Here is a 17,397-nt window from a genome sequence, read left to right as displayed (position 1 = left end):
CCTTTGCTTAACTTGCCAATTAGAAAACACAGTTAACTCAATAAAAATCTCTAGAGTGTATTCACAGGTACAATGAGAGTTTGGCTCTTGGAGTTGGTATTTTGAGTGAGGGTATGGGTGGATGAAGTCCTCTAGTTGAGTTTCAGATTTCTTTCAAACTAACCAGAATTAGGAAAATGGAAAAGTCTCCACCCATGCCTCAAATTACCTGTCTATCCATAACCTCCAGAAGTTTGTGTTTTAAATGTGAGTCATTTGGTCACTGATTTACAGGGTAAGATTTATCTAGAAATAACTGTCAAGACAAGCATGGTGAGTAAACAGGGATAAAAAGGTGATGTTATCTCGGAGGGCTGCCATTTAGTGACATGCCCTAATTACATTATTTAGGTCAATGTGTCCCCTGCTTTAGCATCCTCCCAGATATAGAGGATATTGAGTATGCGTCCTCAGACAGCTGCTGTGGTAATTGATAGTGACTTTGGTAAAATGTAGACAGTGGCTACTGAGAGACAAGGGGGAAAACTAGACTAACAGCAGAATGCTTGGAGAAAGGCCTGGGACTAAACGGACATACCTCTGGGTAATGACAGGGCCATTAGAGGAGAGACTGAAGAGACTAGTAAGAATAGTGCTAAAATGGGGATAAAGTTAAAAATTTCCAAAGTACTGTTACTTTATTCTCATTTCACTCTAAACCTTTTTGATCATAAATACAGAGTGGTCGGGGGAGACTTACCTGGATTTAATCCTCTTCAGAGATGTTCAAACCAGGATGAATGTCCCCAGTCAGACCACAAACTTAGCTGCCTGTCTGATGCTTCTGAGAAAAGGCCTCCATCTAATAGCCTCAGGAACTTACTTCAAATCCCAGGCCTTTGTCTTTCATCTCTCTGCTCTTGGGGATCTGGATACTACCACATCTGGCGGTGGTTTGTGTGAAAGGAAATTATATATATAATAGTTTCCTGTTTGGTCATTTAAACTTATCCCTGTGCTGGACAGAATTTGATCCACTTCACTCAACAGCAGTGTCCTGTCACTAAAGTGACAGTTGTTTACAACGGTTGTCAGCCAAAGTTGCAATACTTCACCACTAGCCCCAAAGCTGCCAAGCCTCTTACTCTGACCCTGTTTTCATTACACAAACAGTATTGTTGATAGCTTAAACTGGAGTCTGGGATTTATTTCTTTAGAGCATAGAATTATTTTTGATAGGAAACTCACAAAGTCTAAGTAAATATGGTCATTACTATCATCCTCTTAATCATTTTTGGAGCCAGATTTCATTTTATTTCTGATTTTTAAAAATTCTGAGTTTTATAATTTATTGTGTAATGTTTGGCATAGGGTTTTAAAAAAACAAAACCAAAAACATGCCAATAATAAAATAAAGAATATTTAATACTTTGATTTATCTTTTTCTAATTTGTCTTTTGTTCTCTTGCCCTGACCATACTTGACAGCCTTGCCCTGGAGGCCTTTTTGTCTCATTTACTGCAGATGTGACCAGTGTTCTCTTTGGATATGTCCATTTGTGGTACTGAATGTCTGAGATACCATGGAATTGGTGACATTATTTCCATATATTAGAAACTCTTCACACAGCAAACTCTTCAACTCCAGAACAAGCACTGACAGTTCCTAAGTCTGTATATATAGCTGGGGGGGAAATCTATTCTGCAATCATCACTTGCTTTTTACTATCATCATTTAATTTCAGTGTCTTCTTCCTTAAAGACATTAGAAATGTATGGATCCTTCATTGTAATTAGGACCTCCTGAAATGCTTATAATGAAACAGAGAGAAATGTTTGTAGTATTACAACATATTTGCTTAGGGCAGGAGTGAGCAAACTATGACCCTCAGGCCAAATGTAGCCAACAGCCTGTTTGTATACATGGGTTTTTACATTTTTAAAGGGTGGTGGGTTGGGTTAAAAACAAAACAAAACAGAGACTGTCACCCTGACAATATGTGTTCCATTAAAGTTTAAAATATCTGGCCCTTTGCAAAAAAGTTTGCTGATCTCTAGCTTGGGTTAGCATCATGTGTTAAACTTTAAAGCCTTATATTTAGAGCAGCTTGTATCTCTGAACTTTAAACATGAACTCTTATTGGGGACTGCTTGCTGTACAAGGGTAAATTATACTATATTCCTATTAACTATTTAGTTGATTAGATATTCTTCTAGAGGTTCTCAATTCTGGCTGCATTTTAAAATCATTTGGAAAACTTTAAAAATACTGCTGCCTAGGCCCCTACACCAGAGATCCTGATTTAATTGACCTAAAAGAGGGGCCTGGCCATAGGTGAGTCTTACATGGCCTTTAGGTGGTTCTAATGTTCAGGCACGTCTGAGAACCACAGGCCTACACAACTGGAAGTTCTGTTCATGGATTGATAATTAGACCACTTTCTTAGGCAGTTTTTATTCACATTTTTCATTAGAAATGTAATAAAAATGCATTATACAAATTGCTCTTTAATTTCAAGACAGAAGTGTTGCTCAGGGAAGTTTTAACTGAGACAGAGAAATAGAATTTTAAAAGATAGGAACTGAAAGAAGCATGCTGGAAAAAAAAAAAGAAAAAAACCACTCAGAATTTCAATACACAAATCACTGAGTAGATTTCTTGCTGTCTGGGTAAGTGTATCTATTTTCAAAAGTGCTGTTAACATAAACAGCAGTAAATCTGGGGCACCATACTTTTTTTTTTCAAAGTTGTTAAGAAGAATTATATCAGTCTGCAGGTGTCACACGCAGTTACTCAGAATCAGAAAGAAGGCTGATCGGAGGTTAGAAGATCTCTGTCTATCTTTTTGCAACCAACCACGTCCAGTCTGTTTATTTAATACTTCCTCTTGCTAATGAAGGTACTGTTTGGGGATGGGTTGGGCTTTCCCATCTCAGCATAAGGACTGCAAGATTTGAATGTGCCCTGGTGCTGGCTTCACTGACCACAGCAGGTCCCTCAGGCAAGAATCTGAGCAGTAATAACCGGTAACAAGAGTGTGCATCAGATCTCTGACACTTTTCCTTCCAGTTTATTTCTTCTGCTCCCATTTACCAACCTTTTTTCCCCTCTTCTTTTTACATTTTCCCAAACCAGCAAGTGCGGAGGCAAGACACATCAAAGCAGAGATGGGAAGTGAAAGAGCTCTCGTTCTGGACAGATTAGCAAGCAATGTGGCAAAACGAAAAAGCTCAATGCCTCAGAAATTCATTGGTAAGAATAAAACCCTTTTTCCTGCTGCTGTTAGCAGATAGTTTGAATGAGATAACATAGGATGCTTACTACACAGGCCCTTCCTAGCTTAATCTCTGTTAAAATAAGGCAATTGCTTTTTCATTGTACACGTTTATTCTTCATGATTCATTCTGATAACTAGAGCAAATAGAATAAAATGTTTTAACTAAAGAATCTTTACAGTTGAAGACAGGAGTATTTGGTATCCAGTTTCCTAAATGGAGTTGGTGTTATAAATGCTGTTCCTTCTTCTTTATTCTGAATGACATATGTTGCATGAGTTTATGCAGTGTACACCAGTAAGATGTGCAAGATAACATTTTTGTAATTATATTTTACAAGTTGGTTACATTATCATGCTCAAACTTTTTTCATGCTTTAAAATGTATTGGCATATTTTCTTGAATTTGATTCAAAATTGGCTTTAAGAGAAAGTGGTTGGGAAAACATAGATTTAAATAATAAGACTTGATTTAGTCATTTATCTTACTGGAGTTAATTTTTATGCCATTGGTTTTCACATTGTCAAAAAATACAACATAAGGAGATGGCTAAGAAATAATTATGTCCATTAAGGTATTAAGACTGCCGAAAGGCAGAGATATTTTGCTGAACTCTCCCAGATGCTTACAAAAATGTGACCATGATATTTAAAATAGATTTGTATTTGTGAAGTAGGCAGCTAAATTGAATGTATCAATTTTGCTATAAATTGAAAGTCAGTGCTATTGAACAAAAATAGTTATCACATGAAAATAGACCTCCCTCAGCACCGATGATATTTTAGAAATCTCTTGGTCTGTTTTTCCAAAGCTGCTGTTGCTGTTGATTTCTGACTCCCGTCCTTTCGTGTTTATTCTTGCCAATAGCTTTTACAGATATGAAGTGCCTGTCTGGTTAAATCTGGTTAAATTTTATTCTGGTCTAGATAATTTTTTACAGGCTGGTATTTTATGTGAATTATAGAGATATGTTGAAAGAACCCATATATTTCAAAATTACGTAGTTTGGTATTTATGCTTATTAGTTTTGAATAGCTGAAAAGCGTTTGCACCCTTTTAGTCACTTTAAGAATAAATCATGTCAGACTAAAGTTGTTGCGTTTCAGTTCGGGGAGACCCCCTCCTCCTTCCCATCTTTCCTCTCCTTGGTGAGAGATGTCAGGGGGCATGTATGGGCTTCCATATGGAGTTAGGCTCAGTGGACTTAATTGTGATTCCAAGACATTATCTTAAGATGTTGCTCATATCTCTCTTGAGCTTTACATGTATAAAGTAGTTCTGACTGGAGTACAAAAGAAAGCTTGAATTGTTATTCTATGCCATGAATGTAACTTAATTTGGGGAAAGTTTTGAGTCTAGAAATGGCTGTAGCTGATGTGGGGAGGGACATGGGAGAAATGGGCAAGAAAAAGGATGTAAAGTGACTTAATTTCAACCTAGTCATGGTCAATTCATTTTGGTCTGAGAGAACTAAAATATGAGAGAAGGTACCTAATTCTTATAGCTGCCCCATGCCTATTGTTATGCTAAGGCCCTACTTAATATAATAAAAGTTGCTTTGGTATTTTCATGGATTTAAAAACACATGTTTCTTATGTCCAAGTCCATGCCATTTTACTCACTGCATCAGGGACTCATGTTCCATTTGTTTGTTACCATTATGGCCAGAGGATTTTTATGCCACCATTTACAGACTCATGAGAGATGCTGATCTTATAGGTTGATTTCTCTCATCTTCTGAACCATCGTCACATTCTCTCTGTGTGGAATCAGGAAACCCAGTAGCATTAGCTCTCGATTTGCACTGAGGTGGCAACTTCAGGGCTTCGGGGACTCCAAATAACTGGGGGAAATTTTTTTCGGTAAATTGTGGTATAGTGCAATAGGAAGAACCCTGGATTAGAAGCCAAAAGACCCAGGTTCTGATTCTAGCTCAGTCATTTCTTAACTGTGTGTGTGTTTAGACAAATCACGTAACCTATCTGGGCCTCTGTTTACTCATCTGTGAAATGAGGAGACCGAATAGGTGATGGAGTGATCAAGAAGGTCCCTCTCTACGAGTCTGTGAGATGAGTTAGAAAAGGCAGTAAGTATGAATACCCTTTGTGTTTATCAAGCCCATTTGTGTAACTTCAGATAACTCTTTTCTCAAGGTGGTACAAATATGATGTTTATGTTAGGAACCATATCATATATTTTAGGGGTTTTTTTTAGTAAGATGAATCTGAGATTCTATAAAACAGCTATGTTAGCTCAACAGTTATATATTTGACTTAGGGCATCACTATTTGTTCATTCACTCTTTCATCCATTCGTTCATCCTGAAATGGTTATAGAGCTCCTGCTACGCCTGTGATATTCCTGTTCCTGAACATTGCTCTAATCTTCTAGCATTAGCTTATATCCTGAACCTTTGTTTTAGAGATATTTTTTAAAATAAATAAAGCTCTTGAGTCATTTAACTGAATCAACCTTTTTGATAGAAAATAGAAATATCAAGGGGGGGCAGGGGAAGGAACACTATGACAGTGTGATATGAAGTGATGTAAAATATATGGGGCTAATGTTTCCCTCCTCCCCTCTTCTCTTCTCTCTTCTTTCTCCTATATTTCCTCTCCAAGTCACCATTTTCTGAAAACATCAGCTGCCAGGGAAATGGCAATGGGTAAAGTGTGAAGGAAGAATGAGTCACTACCTTTAATCCTTGCTGACAGTTGCACAGCACTCAGACCAACCTTGGCTTCCCTGACCTCTTGAACTGTGAGGGTAAAGGTGAAATTATACCATCAGGTCAGCCTGATGCTCTCCCAGCAGGCTAGAGATAACTACCAGTAGGTAACATTTCTCATCCATTAGAATCAAACTGAGGAAGAGGGACCTATTGGATTAAGTCTAAATGCATTTAGAAACAAACAAAAAAATGCATGCCTCTATTGAAGAGTAAGAATGCAATTAAATTGCCCAAGTAGGAGAAAAATAAAATCATTTTCCTAATTTTCTAAGAAATTTTGTATCACGTTCTCTAAAATGGGGAATAAATTGATACACATTCATTAGAAACCAGTATCTTTCCATCATCAAAATAATTCTTCTTAGTTGTTCTTTTCAAAGGACAAGAAGACCTTACTTTTAGTGCCCAACCCTTTTATGGGTTGTCTTTTCTCTGAATCTTATTCTCCTGTTATAAACTTGTTGGACTATAATTCTAACTAGGCCATCTTCAAATACTTGGCTCAAAATAGAGGCCAGATTTCTCTCCTGGGGGGAGGAGGAAAATGACTTCATTTCTGCATATTGCTTTTTCTGATTTTCATTCTTTTTCCAAAAACAGATGTGTTATTCAGACCAAAGTGGTTACCATAGCATCTCCTTATTTTTATTTTATTTTATATATTACTTTATTAAAGGAAGTTTTCATGTCTAAACGAACATGAAAAAAGATCTCACTCACCTGCGGTAAACATATGAGTGAGGTTTTGACACTTCAACAAACACCATCAATTCCCCCTGTGAAGTAGCTAAAGAGAAATTGTCCGCTTTGGTTAACAGAGTGACAGGAAGCAGTTTTAATGCCTGTTTCTAAGAGCACAAAGTATCTTCTCCCACCCCTTCCCAAAAGGCTGAAATCCATAATCCTATATGCATTAAAAAATCACAGCATTTTAGAGCTTGAAGGGATATCAGGAACCATCCAGTGAAGTTCTTTTACCAAGAAGGGAAAGGGGAGGAGATAGGTGGAGAGACAGAGCAGGGCCAGAACCTAAGGCTGGAAAGTGCTGCAGTCTAAGGGAGGTCACCCAGAGCAGTGCATGTCCTGTGTGGGACACAGGGCCTTTGCACAGGGAGGAGTCTAGTCATTGAAAGCTTGTGGGGAAAAAACTCTGAAGAAGGGCAGTTATTCTCCCTGTGTTTTCATTTTTTTATTAAATTGAATTTATTGGGGTGACATTGGTTAATACATTATATGAGTGTCAAGTGTACAGTTCTATGATACATCTGTGTATTGCATTGTGTGCTCACCACCCAGTCTCGTCTCCTTCTGTCACCATAATTTTGGCCCTTTTACCCTCTTCATCCTCCTACCATGGTGTGCTTTCTTGAGAAAAGAAGTGTCTTCTGCTGGTGATTCCATCAGGACAGACAACATCCAAATAGCACTTCACTGTGTCTCACAGAGGACAAAGGCTTCTGCAGCAGAAAAAAAAAAATGTGGTCTCCAGCTCAGTTTTCCTCACAGCCACCCCCACAGCTCTCTCTGTTCTCTCTCCTTCCTGCTTCTTGTTCTGTGGCTCCCCTCTGCTTTCCTCCTCCTGGAAGAAGTGTTAGTCACTTTAGTCTCATTTAGATTGAAATCAGAGGCATAATCATCATCAGATATTCCATCTACCCCATTTACCCTACTTACCTGCCTTTTTTTTTCTTTTTTGGATATATGCTTGCAGTAAGTGATAATACACATAGGAAATTATATGAAGGTAGCAGCAAATAAATTCAAGTGACTCAAATAACTTAAATACAAAGCAAACTTGAATATTTCACATTACCCATCATGATGATGGCAATATTGGAATTGTGTTATTTTTATAATGTTTAAATCATTTCTCCCCTTCTCAACCACCCCCCCCCCACACACACACACACAAAAGCCAAAACACCTTTCAATGCTTCCCCATTGGAATAAAATCCAAACCACTGAGGCAGTCTGAGACTTCCACATTCTGTCTCCAATTTGCCTTTTCTAATATTATCATTTCAGCTAACTACTCCTTTAATTCAGCCACAATGTACTCCCACTTCTATGTAATACTTTTCTACTTCCATGTAATTGTTCTTCCCATGCTCTCTGTCTGAAATGCCCGCCCTCACATCTGCCCTTAAAGGTACACGTGGTCTATATTCATCTACTCTCCTGAGCTCTCTCTTGGCTCTGTTCTCCCTCTGCACTCAAGGCAAGATTAACCGTCTGCTTTCTGTGATATATATGACTGTCTCCACCACCATCACTACCACCACCTCAGATTACAAAGGAGACTTTAAAGAAAATAATAGATTGATATTTGTCACGTATTATGTGTGGCGTGTTTGAGAAGTGGTCTGTATTTTTCTCTCTTCACTCTCTTGGCTACTCTATACTCAGTTTCACCACATCATATTAAGGATATTGATTTGTAATGAAATTGTGTAAATGCTGCATCTCCTATTGGATTGCAATTATGTCTATATTCCTCAAAGTACCTAACATGGTGTGATGATGATGATGGTGATGATGATAGATCCATCACTTAATTGCGTGCTTACATATGCCAGGCACTCTGTTGTGCACCATATAGACATCATAGCTGTGCATCATAGATATTTCTTGAATGCGTGGTGCTGGTCCCTATGGAACAAAGCACAGTTGCTTTTCCCTGAAGTCACTTCCGGTCCTGGGATTGTGCTGACACAGGAAAGGTAGCAGCAGGAAACAGCAGTTAATGCTCAAACACATACTTGGATTGCATCCTGGTTCTTCATTTACCAACTGAGCAGCCTCAGCAAGTTAATCAACTTGTTTGCACTTTAGGTTCTTCATCTGACTAAGAGATGATAAGTCATCTTAGGTAAAATGAGACAATATGCAAAGTACCTAGGACAGCACTGGGTATATAGTAGAGACTCAATAAACAGTAGCTGTTCTTATTAGTATTACCTATAAGGCACAGTACTAGGTACTGTGAAGTATAAAGACCAGAAGTAAACAGATTAGGATGGTGGATCTTGTCCTTTGTCCCCAAAGGCAGAGGACTGAATCCACATGCTCAGTGAAGGTCCCTTTTTAGCTCTAGGCTGTAATTCTGTACTTTGAAGTTGGCACTTAGAAGGCAACAGCCATATGCCCTGGACACACTGCAGCAATTCAGACAAGTGGTTGCTTAGTAGAGTTACCAAAGCCTAAATATTAGGGATTGACACCTTTAAAAAGGATTACAGGTAGGGGATAGCCCAGCCAGGCAGCCTTGGTTTCTAAACTTACAAGTTGCTGCTGCCATTTGTATTTTCATTGGAAGCAAAACCTCTAATTCAGCCTGAAGCTGCTATCATTAGTCATTCAAAGGTGTGGTATGATTTTGACTAGAAGCTGGACTAGAGGCTCCGTGCAGGTTTGGGAGCAGTTACACTGTTGTGGTTTGACTAACCTTTTTTTATGAGTGTGTTACTAAAGAAACGTGAGCTGTTGGCTTTTCAATTACTGTAGCTTACCCTTCTGAGTTTCATACACATTGAGTCATCGAGTCTACAGGTGACTGATAATCATCTGCACGACTCAAGTTACCGTAACTCGGAGATGAGGGATCTGATGACTGCAGGGTGCATGCACGTGAAGATCTGAGGCTCTCCCATCTTCTTCACAATGAACAATGGTCTGCGTTAACCGCAGAACTCAGTCACCTATTTCCACTCATCCAGGGGTTCATTTTCCTCTTAATGTTTTGCCTCTTACAACTTTAGCACTCAGCTGTTTTCTGACATGTGCTGCAGGTGGTGTAGGTTGTGAAATTATAGGCCTAATTAAGTAAAGCCAACTCTTGGGAGAAAGGATAAAAGCAGAGTTTGTGTTTTACCTGCCCCACCCCAGAAACTTTCTGGAGCCTCTCTTGTTGGGTGAAAAGATAAAAAGATTCTCAGGAACCCCTGGTATTTGGGGAGTTGAGCAGAACTGGCCACACTGGAAAATCATCAAGAACTTGAAAAGGCCAAGAAACCAAAGTTCATCATTTCTGTGTCACTCTCAGGGGAATGAACATGGTGACCTTAGCTGGTTTTCCTGTTCTCAGTCTCATTCTTCCAAACAGCCTTGATCAAACAAAGGTGCATCCAATCTAGAAGCTGAAAATAAGAAAGAACCATTGATCACGTTGGTAAATGTCTGCTTTTCTGTTGCTTTTTATTGAGTTGCCAAGGCAGGGTGTTTTTCTTTTTCTTAAGTATATCTTTATTGATTTCAGAGAGAGGAAGGGAGAGGGAGAGAGATAGAAACATCAGTGATGAGAGAGTCATTGATTGGCTGCCTCCTGCACACACACCACCCCTGCACTGGGGATCGAGCCTGCAACCCAGGCATGTGCCCTGAGCAGGAATTGAACCACGATCTCCTGGATCCTAGGTTGATGCTCAACCGCCGAGCCATGCCCAGCCAGGCAGCAGGGTGTTTTTCTTTGCATATTTTTTCTCTCAGATACTTGTCTAGAAACTATCAGGTTGGCCTTAAGATAGTGGGGATGCAGGACAAATCCATTTGATTACATTAAATCTTTTAGCCGGTCTCTCTGGCTCCAGTTTCTCGCTGTTCTGGTTCCTCTTCCACATTGCTGTTACATTAATATCCTGAAAATAACATTTCGACCACAAGCCTCCCTTGCTCAGGGGCATGTAGTGGTTTGCTCTTTGTTCAAATCCAAACCTTATGGTTGACCATTCAGAATGCCCACCATGTGGTATCTTTTTTCAGTATCTCCCAAAATGTGGGATGCAAAATGCCAGGAGGCCCACAATGCATTTAAAAACCTTAATCCACATGGCAAGAAAATTACTTTCTTTTTAGTTCTCTTTCAATCTCCCTGATTATACCAAGGAGAAAGATTGAAACTTATTTTGATGCTAGTTGTTGAACATTCACCTCACACTTGGTGATCTCTGTTTTGAACAAAGACGGGGGATCTTTGTCTCAAGTACTCACAGTAGAGTCTGATCACAATTGAATCGATTGCTCTGTTTCATCGTCTTTATTTTTCATAGTTATCTTCTATTTGTGGCAAGTGATTCTGGTTTTCCGTTTATGTTAGTGATATGAAGTTTCCTTAAAAAACATTTATTTTAACCAAAAAAAAGAAAGAAAGGAAACTGATTCAAACAAAACAAAAAACCCTGATGTTTACCAAGCACTTTCTATGTATCAGGTACTGTTCTAAGTGCTTACCAGTGACCCTGTGAGGTAGATGCGATTATTATCCCCATTTTACAGGAGGGCTCGGAGCCATAGATAGGTTAAGTAACTTGACCAAGGTCATACAACTAGTAACTGATGAGCCAGCATCAAATCCAGTCCATGTGACTCGAGCACTCATGCTGTCAACCACCCTGGTGTGTGAATATTGCAGAATGTGAAGGAATAAGTGAAGTTTGAGAAATACTTTACTTCATACTTCTTGATATTAGCTATACCCAGACTCTTAGTCTTTCCTGCTCAAGGCACATTTCTCTGCCTTCATTCATGCTTCTCCCTCAATTAGGATGTCTCATCTACCTCTGAAAATCTAAATCCTACCATTTCAAAACTCTTCTCAAAATTTAGGTTTTCCAAGAATGATTTCCCTTCCCCAAGTACTTCTAAAATTTTCGCATTCGCTTAAGTAAATGATTTGTGTCCATACTACCTTGCCCATGCCTTATAATTCTTTTTACAGAAGACATATTACTATCCTGCTTAAATCCTTCAAGCATGGTATTTAGAATAAAACCAAAGGTGTCCATAGGATGCATCCCTTTCACAACTTTTAACATTTATTTTTCTCCAGTTCCATATGTACAGGTCTTATTTCTCTCCCAGTAGGTTGGAGAGACTTCAAGAAAAGGAACTCATTCTTCCAGTTCTTTTGTTTTCTTATGTTGTTGTTGTTTTCATTACTGAACTCTTTACCGTATGGTGGTGACAAATTTTGGAACCACAACATGCCTAAGAAATGTTACAGAAGAGAGGATATGGTTCAGCAAATCTCTCTAGAATCCAATGTCTACAGAACGAAAAAGCATCAGCAATAACCTCAGGCCCACTTCCAGCTCTTGACACATCCTCGCTTTCTCTCCCTTCAACCAGCCACTCACCACTGAGCACATCTGCCATCACTGCAGACCCTGTGCCTGCCTTCCCTGTGGCCAGAGAGCCTCAGTTTTCTAACACACGACACCCACACACCCTGAAGGTGGCTAAACTCTGTTTTCAAAATTTCTCAGCAGTTTGACATGAGAAGTAGGAGAGGGTGACCACAAATAAATTTTTCAGTTAAGTGTGAGATAGGTCCTAATGATCACATTTTTTTCAAGCAAAAGAATCACACACTCTATGAAAGGGGCAAAGATTGTGATCTTTCATCAAGAAAGCTTTTCTAAAACTTTCTATATTTGAAGCTCTTTTACTTGAATCTCAGTCTGACAACTGATGTGTTTGGGGAGTGGCAAGTGTAGGGAGTGGGGGGTTTCTGGGGCTATTATTTCTACCCCTGTAGCTATTTTAGAAGCTGCAGGCCAGTCACAGATCATCCCCTCTTTGGCAATGTTTCTGTCTCCCTTGCTCCTTAAGTTACCAGCAGAAAATGACAAGCAAATAAGAGTTGGGGAATTGACTGTGTCTTAATAGTTCATGAGCAGAAATGCAGATGCCCCCATGCTCCTGCACAGGGAGCCCCCTTAAAAACCTTGTCCTCGTGTTCTCTGGCTTTGTTTCCGCCAGAGTTCCCCTCTAACATGAGCAGTGGAAACAACTCACATTGTAGTCAACTTAATGACATCTCTGACTCCTCCTTTTGCCTGCTAACCTAACTTATTTTGACTGCCCAAACATGTGCTGTCAAACACTGTCCCCTGAGACTTTGGTGCCATATGGAACCATTCTGCCTGGGCTGGGTGTTCCTGAGCAGGCAACATGTCCTTTCTTACTTTTCAAGGACTCTGGAAAATCATTTTATAAATGTTCTGCCTTTGTGTTTTTCCTTTTGTAACTCTTTCACTTGTTCTAGGTGAGAAGCGCCACTGCTTTGATGTCAACTATAATCCCAGCTACATGTACGAGAAAGAGAGTGAGATGATACAAACCCGGATGATGGACCAAGCCATCAATAACGCCATCAGCTATCTTGGTGCCGAGGCCCTGCGCCCCTTAGTCCAGACACCACCTGCTCCCACCTCAGAGATGGTTCCAGTTATCAGCAGCATGTATCCCATAGCCCTCACCCGTGCCGAGATGCCAAATGGTTCCCCCCAGGACCTGGAAAAGAAGAACATCCACCTGCCAGAGAAGAGCCTGCCTTCTGAAAGAGGCCTCTCCCCCAACAATAGTGGCCAGGACTCCACGGACACTGACAGCAATCATGAAGAACGCCAGAATCACATCTACCAGCAAAATCACATGGTCCCTCCTCGGGCCCGCAATGGGATGCCACTTCTGAAGGAGGTCCCCCGCCCTTATGAACTCCTCAAGCCCCCACCCATCTGCCCACGAGACTCCATCAAAGTGATCAACAAAGAAGGGGAGGTGATGGATGTGTATCGGTGTGACCACTGTCGAGTCCTCTTCCTGGATTATGTGATGTTCACCATTCACATGGGTTGCCACGGCTTTCGTGATCCATTTGAGTGCAACATGTGTGGGTATCGAAGCCATGATCGGTATGAGTTCTCATCTCACATAGCCAGAGGAGAACACAGAGCCATGCTGAAGTGAACATCTGATCCCGGAGATGATTCACGCCTGAGCATTCAACATTGTTTTTAAAAACTGATACCCCTGCCTAACAAGTCACTCTCAAAAACAAACTCAGTTCCAAACTCTTTTCCATACCACTTTTATTTGGAGAGTCATGCTCACATGGGCAACAGAGAAATGCTGTCTCCATTCAGAAGTTGTTTGCAGATAATGCCAATGTTACTACTTTTGTGAAATCTTTGTTTTCCCATCAGGGACTTGAATTTTATGATATTTAAAAACCAGAGAAGTATTTGGTCACTCTTTTGCATCAATAGAACAGGCATTCCTTGGAATTTGTTGACAGTCAAAAGAGTCCCCTGTAGTGCTTCATGAGACACTCTTTCTGAGATATGTCAGCCATACGTGCAAAAGCCTTTGGATCATGAGCCCAGGTCCACACAGAAGAAGAGCTGACCAACTGACCTTGTTGGAAGTCTTGTCCTTCTGCACTTAACAAAAAGTGGAAGGGTTAGGATCTAATCTCCCCATCCCACTTAGAGTCTAATAGTAAGGAAAAGAATAGTCATAAAATAAGTCATAAAATAGTCATAAAATAAGAATAGTCATAAAATAGTCATATAAATAACTGAAGACTCAGTCTTGGAGCATCAGATCCATTTCTTATCACATAAGCAAAGAAAACAAACCCAAGTCACCTGATAATACATCTGCTTCTACCCTTTACCTTCTCCAATTAAAAGCTGCTTTGGGTTAAAGCATTCGCCTACAGGAGAAATTCTGTACCAGAAAAACATGGCTTTCAGTATAGACTGTCATGGAAACTCCAGGAAGTTGTTCACCATGGGCTACGGCATCCATTTCCTGTGATCAAGATGGGCAGAGCTGGGCCTTGGCCAGTGTTCTCAGTGGTTAGAGCGTCAGCCCATGCACGGAAGGGTCTCTGGTTCCATTCCCAGTCAAGGGCACATACCTGGGTTGCAGGTTCGACCCCCAGCAGGAGGCAACCAATCTATGTGTCTCTTTCACATCAATGTCTCTCTCTGTCTCCCTCTCTCCTCCCTCCCCCCCCTCCACTCTCTAAAAATCAATGGAAAAAATATCCTTGGATGAGAATTAAAAAAAAGATGGACATAGCTGGGCTCCGAGGAGGAAGAGGGTTAGCAGCACCGCCAGGGAGGAAAAACAGCAACACCTGCCTGAAGTTCTTGGTCCCCTTCACGGAGTATCAGTGTATAGACCCAAAACAAACTTGCCAACAATTTAAAAACAAAAACCAAAGAAAGTATGACTTAATCTCCCTCTTCCCCACGGGAGAGGACTCAGGGGTAGACACCATGAGTGTCGTTTAGATCAGGGCTGAGCTTCACGATGGGGTAAGGGGGGGACACCTCTGCTGGCAGGCTCTTCATCAGGCAGGTTGGGTTTTTTTCTTCCCATTTTAAATGGAGCTGCTGTATTCCTCAGAGATTCCTGAATGTCTGCCTTGGCTCTGGTCATCTTTATCCTTAATTATTGGAGGCATGCTATCAAGGAAGAGCTCTGTGATAATTGTACAATTAGCACTGGAGTAGGGATCACAGAATCTGTTTGCTAATTCCACTTTTGCCCCTAATTAGCTGTAGGACTTTGGGCAAATTACTTAACTGTTAAAACTAAGTTGCCTCAACCGTTGGATAAGAGTTGGATTTAGACATTCTCTAAGGTCCCTTCCAACTCTAAATTTATGTGATTATTCCATAACCACTTATTTTTCAAAGCTCTTAATGTATGGGTATTAAATACCCACGAATGTTTGAAAAAGTTAGCATTTGTGCAGCATTAAGTATTAAGCAAAAAAGTCTGTATATGAATATCTGTTTCACATATCTTGGTGTGAAAATGGTAGTGTTGTTAAGTTTTTCCTTTAACCACTGAGTTGTGAATGTGAAGAGGATGGTGGAGGGGAACAAAAAACAGGAAGGTATTTTGATCTTCCCCAAAGTGTACACACAAACTGGCACCTGCAGCTGCTTGCCAGAGCCTTTTTTTTTTTTTTTTTTTTTTAGAGCTTGTGTTAGGGAAAATAAATTCTGCTTCCAGGGACAATTTTTACAGAGCATATTTACAAATTAAGAGTCAGCTTCATGAACATTTCTACCAGAGCCAAGAATCCCAAATTCCTGGTAGATTCGCGTTTTATGTATCTGCCTTGATATTTCTAAAGGATTTATGCACTAGGCTCAGACTCGTTTATGTAATTAAAATGTTCCACCTCAGACTGCGCAAATGGCTTATCCCTCTTTGTAGCATGGCGTCTGTCTCAGGAAAAAAGATGGTGTGAAATTCCATGGCAACAGTCCCAACATGTTGGAGATTTCTGCTAAAAGACTAGATGTGTTTCGGTGTGTAGTCTTCACTCTATCACTGTGTTTCCATAATCCTAGACTCCAAGCTGTGCCAGGTTCCTTATACCCATTATGAAAGAGGAGCTGCTTATTATATTCTTGAAATATCACACATCCTGTTGATTCTTCAGGGGACAAAAGAAAGAGAACCTGGAAGTAAGGATTAGTAGGAAAGAAAGCTAGGCAGAGCCAGCATTTCCGCCAGGTTACTGGGAAAGTCTTCACTGAAGACACCAACATTTGCACCCTAAGTAGTGAAACTAAGGCCCATCCCACCCACCTGAGATGCTTTTTGTCGCTATGACCATCATTTTCCCTGTGACTAATGGGTCTTCTGAATGATTTCCAAAGGCTGCACTTTTATTGTAGCATTCTGAGCCTTGATGGGGGCACATCCAGTCCAGAGAAAATTTATATGTGGGAACTCCACATTCTTAAATCTTAAAGTTGAGCCAGGTGGTACGTAGTGGTTACTACCACATAGGTAAACACTGCCTTCTGTAGGCACTTCTACTGACTAATGACCCCCACTCCCCCACCCTCTGCTGGGGGTAGCACAAGAGGGTGAAGGAGAATCTTAGCAAGATTCCCAGAGAAAAGGGCTGGGTCCGGACTCACACCTTCCCCTGGTGGACAGGGAAACCCTGTAGCAGCTTTAGGCAGCACATTTACCTTCTCAGCCCGAGTCTTTCTGGGCATGAGCCTAGTAGGTCTCTCTTCCTCATCTCCCTCCAACCCTCTTATCAGGCGGGGCTCCCACCAAATACCCAGGAGGCCACAACCTGAGAAACATCCAACCCCGTGAAAAGTTCCCTTGCAGCCGAGGTGACAGAATTGGGGTGAGGGTGGAAAAGGAAGAGAACTGGCTCCCCAAATGTTCTTTTTCATTATGTGAAGTGTGTCCTACTGGTAGAGAAGTAGAGAGAACTGTCTCCCCCGTTAACGTCCACGACAGTTATCAGGGGAAAAAATATTAATAAATCTACCAGTCTTTACATCCCTTAAGTCACTCTCCCAAAAAGATATGTGCCTTGGTACAGATAAGCTAGCTAATCTTCTGCTTTGTTACCTCTGAGCCGTTCCTGACTCAGCTTCTGACTTTGTCAGTGACAAAACTTCTCACCTTTTAAATGCAGCACGTATCATTTTGCTAGGAGGCCCATTCTCACTGTGGCCCAGATATAAAATGACCTCAGATTTCTTTTTGACCTCAGACATTTCTTTTGCAAAGAAAAAAATTTAAAAACACAAAATTTCACTCAGTTGAAACACTGTATTATTTACAAAGCTCACATCA

At 40.5% G+C, this 17,397-nt stretch overlaps 1 protein-coding gene across 2 annotated transcripts in view; it reads left to right on the top strand.

Annotated features, from left to right (window-relative positions):
* IKZF3 (IKAROS family zinc finger 3) overlaps positions 1-14,972 on the top strand; it is a 70,818-nt gene extending 55,846 nt beyond the window's left edge. The window contains exons 1-3 of one of the 2 annotated variants that reach the window (XM_081160963.1): positions 2,771-2,878; positions 3,115-3,231; positions 13,028-14,972. In XM_081160963.1, coding sequence (XP_081017089.1) covers positions 3,147-3,231; positions 13,028-13,731 — 789 coding nt within the window. In that variant the 5' untranslated portion in view covers positions 2,771-2,878; positions 3,115-3,146 and the 3' untranslated portion in view covers positions 13,732-14,972. Of the gene's footprint in view, positions 1-2,770; positions 2,879-3,114; positions 3,232-13,027 lie in introns of those variants that run through there. The other variant, XM_081160962.1, reaches the window with a different exon arrangement.
* Positions 14,973-17,397: the final 2,425 nt, after the last annotated feature.

Source organism: Miniopterus schreibersii (assembly GCF_964146895.1).
Source record: "Miniopterus schreibersii genome assembly, chromosome: 16".
NCBI lineage: Eukaryota > Metazoa > Chordata > Mammalia > Chiroptera > Miniopteridae > Miniopterus > Miniopterus schreibersii.
This window is presented reverse-complemented; position numbering and strand designations above follow the sequence as displayed.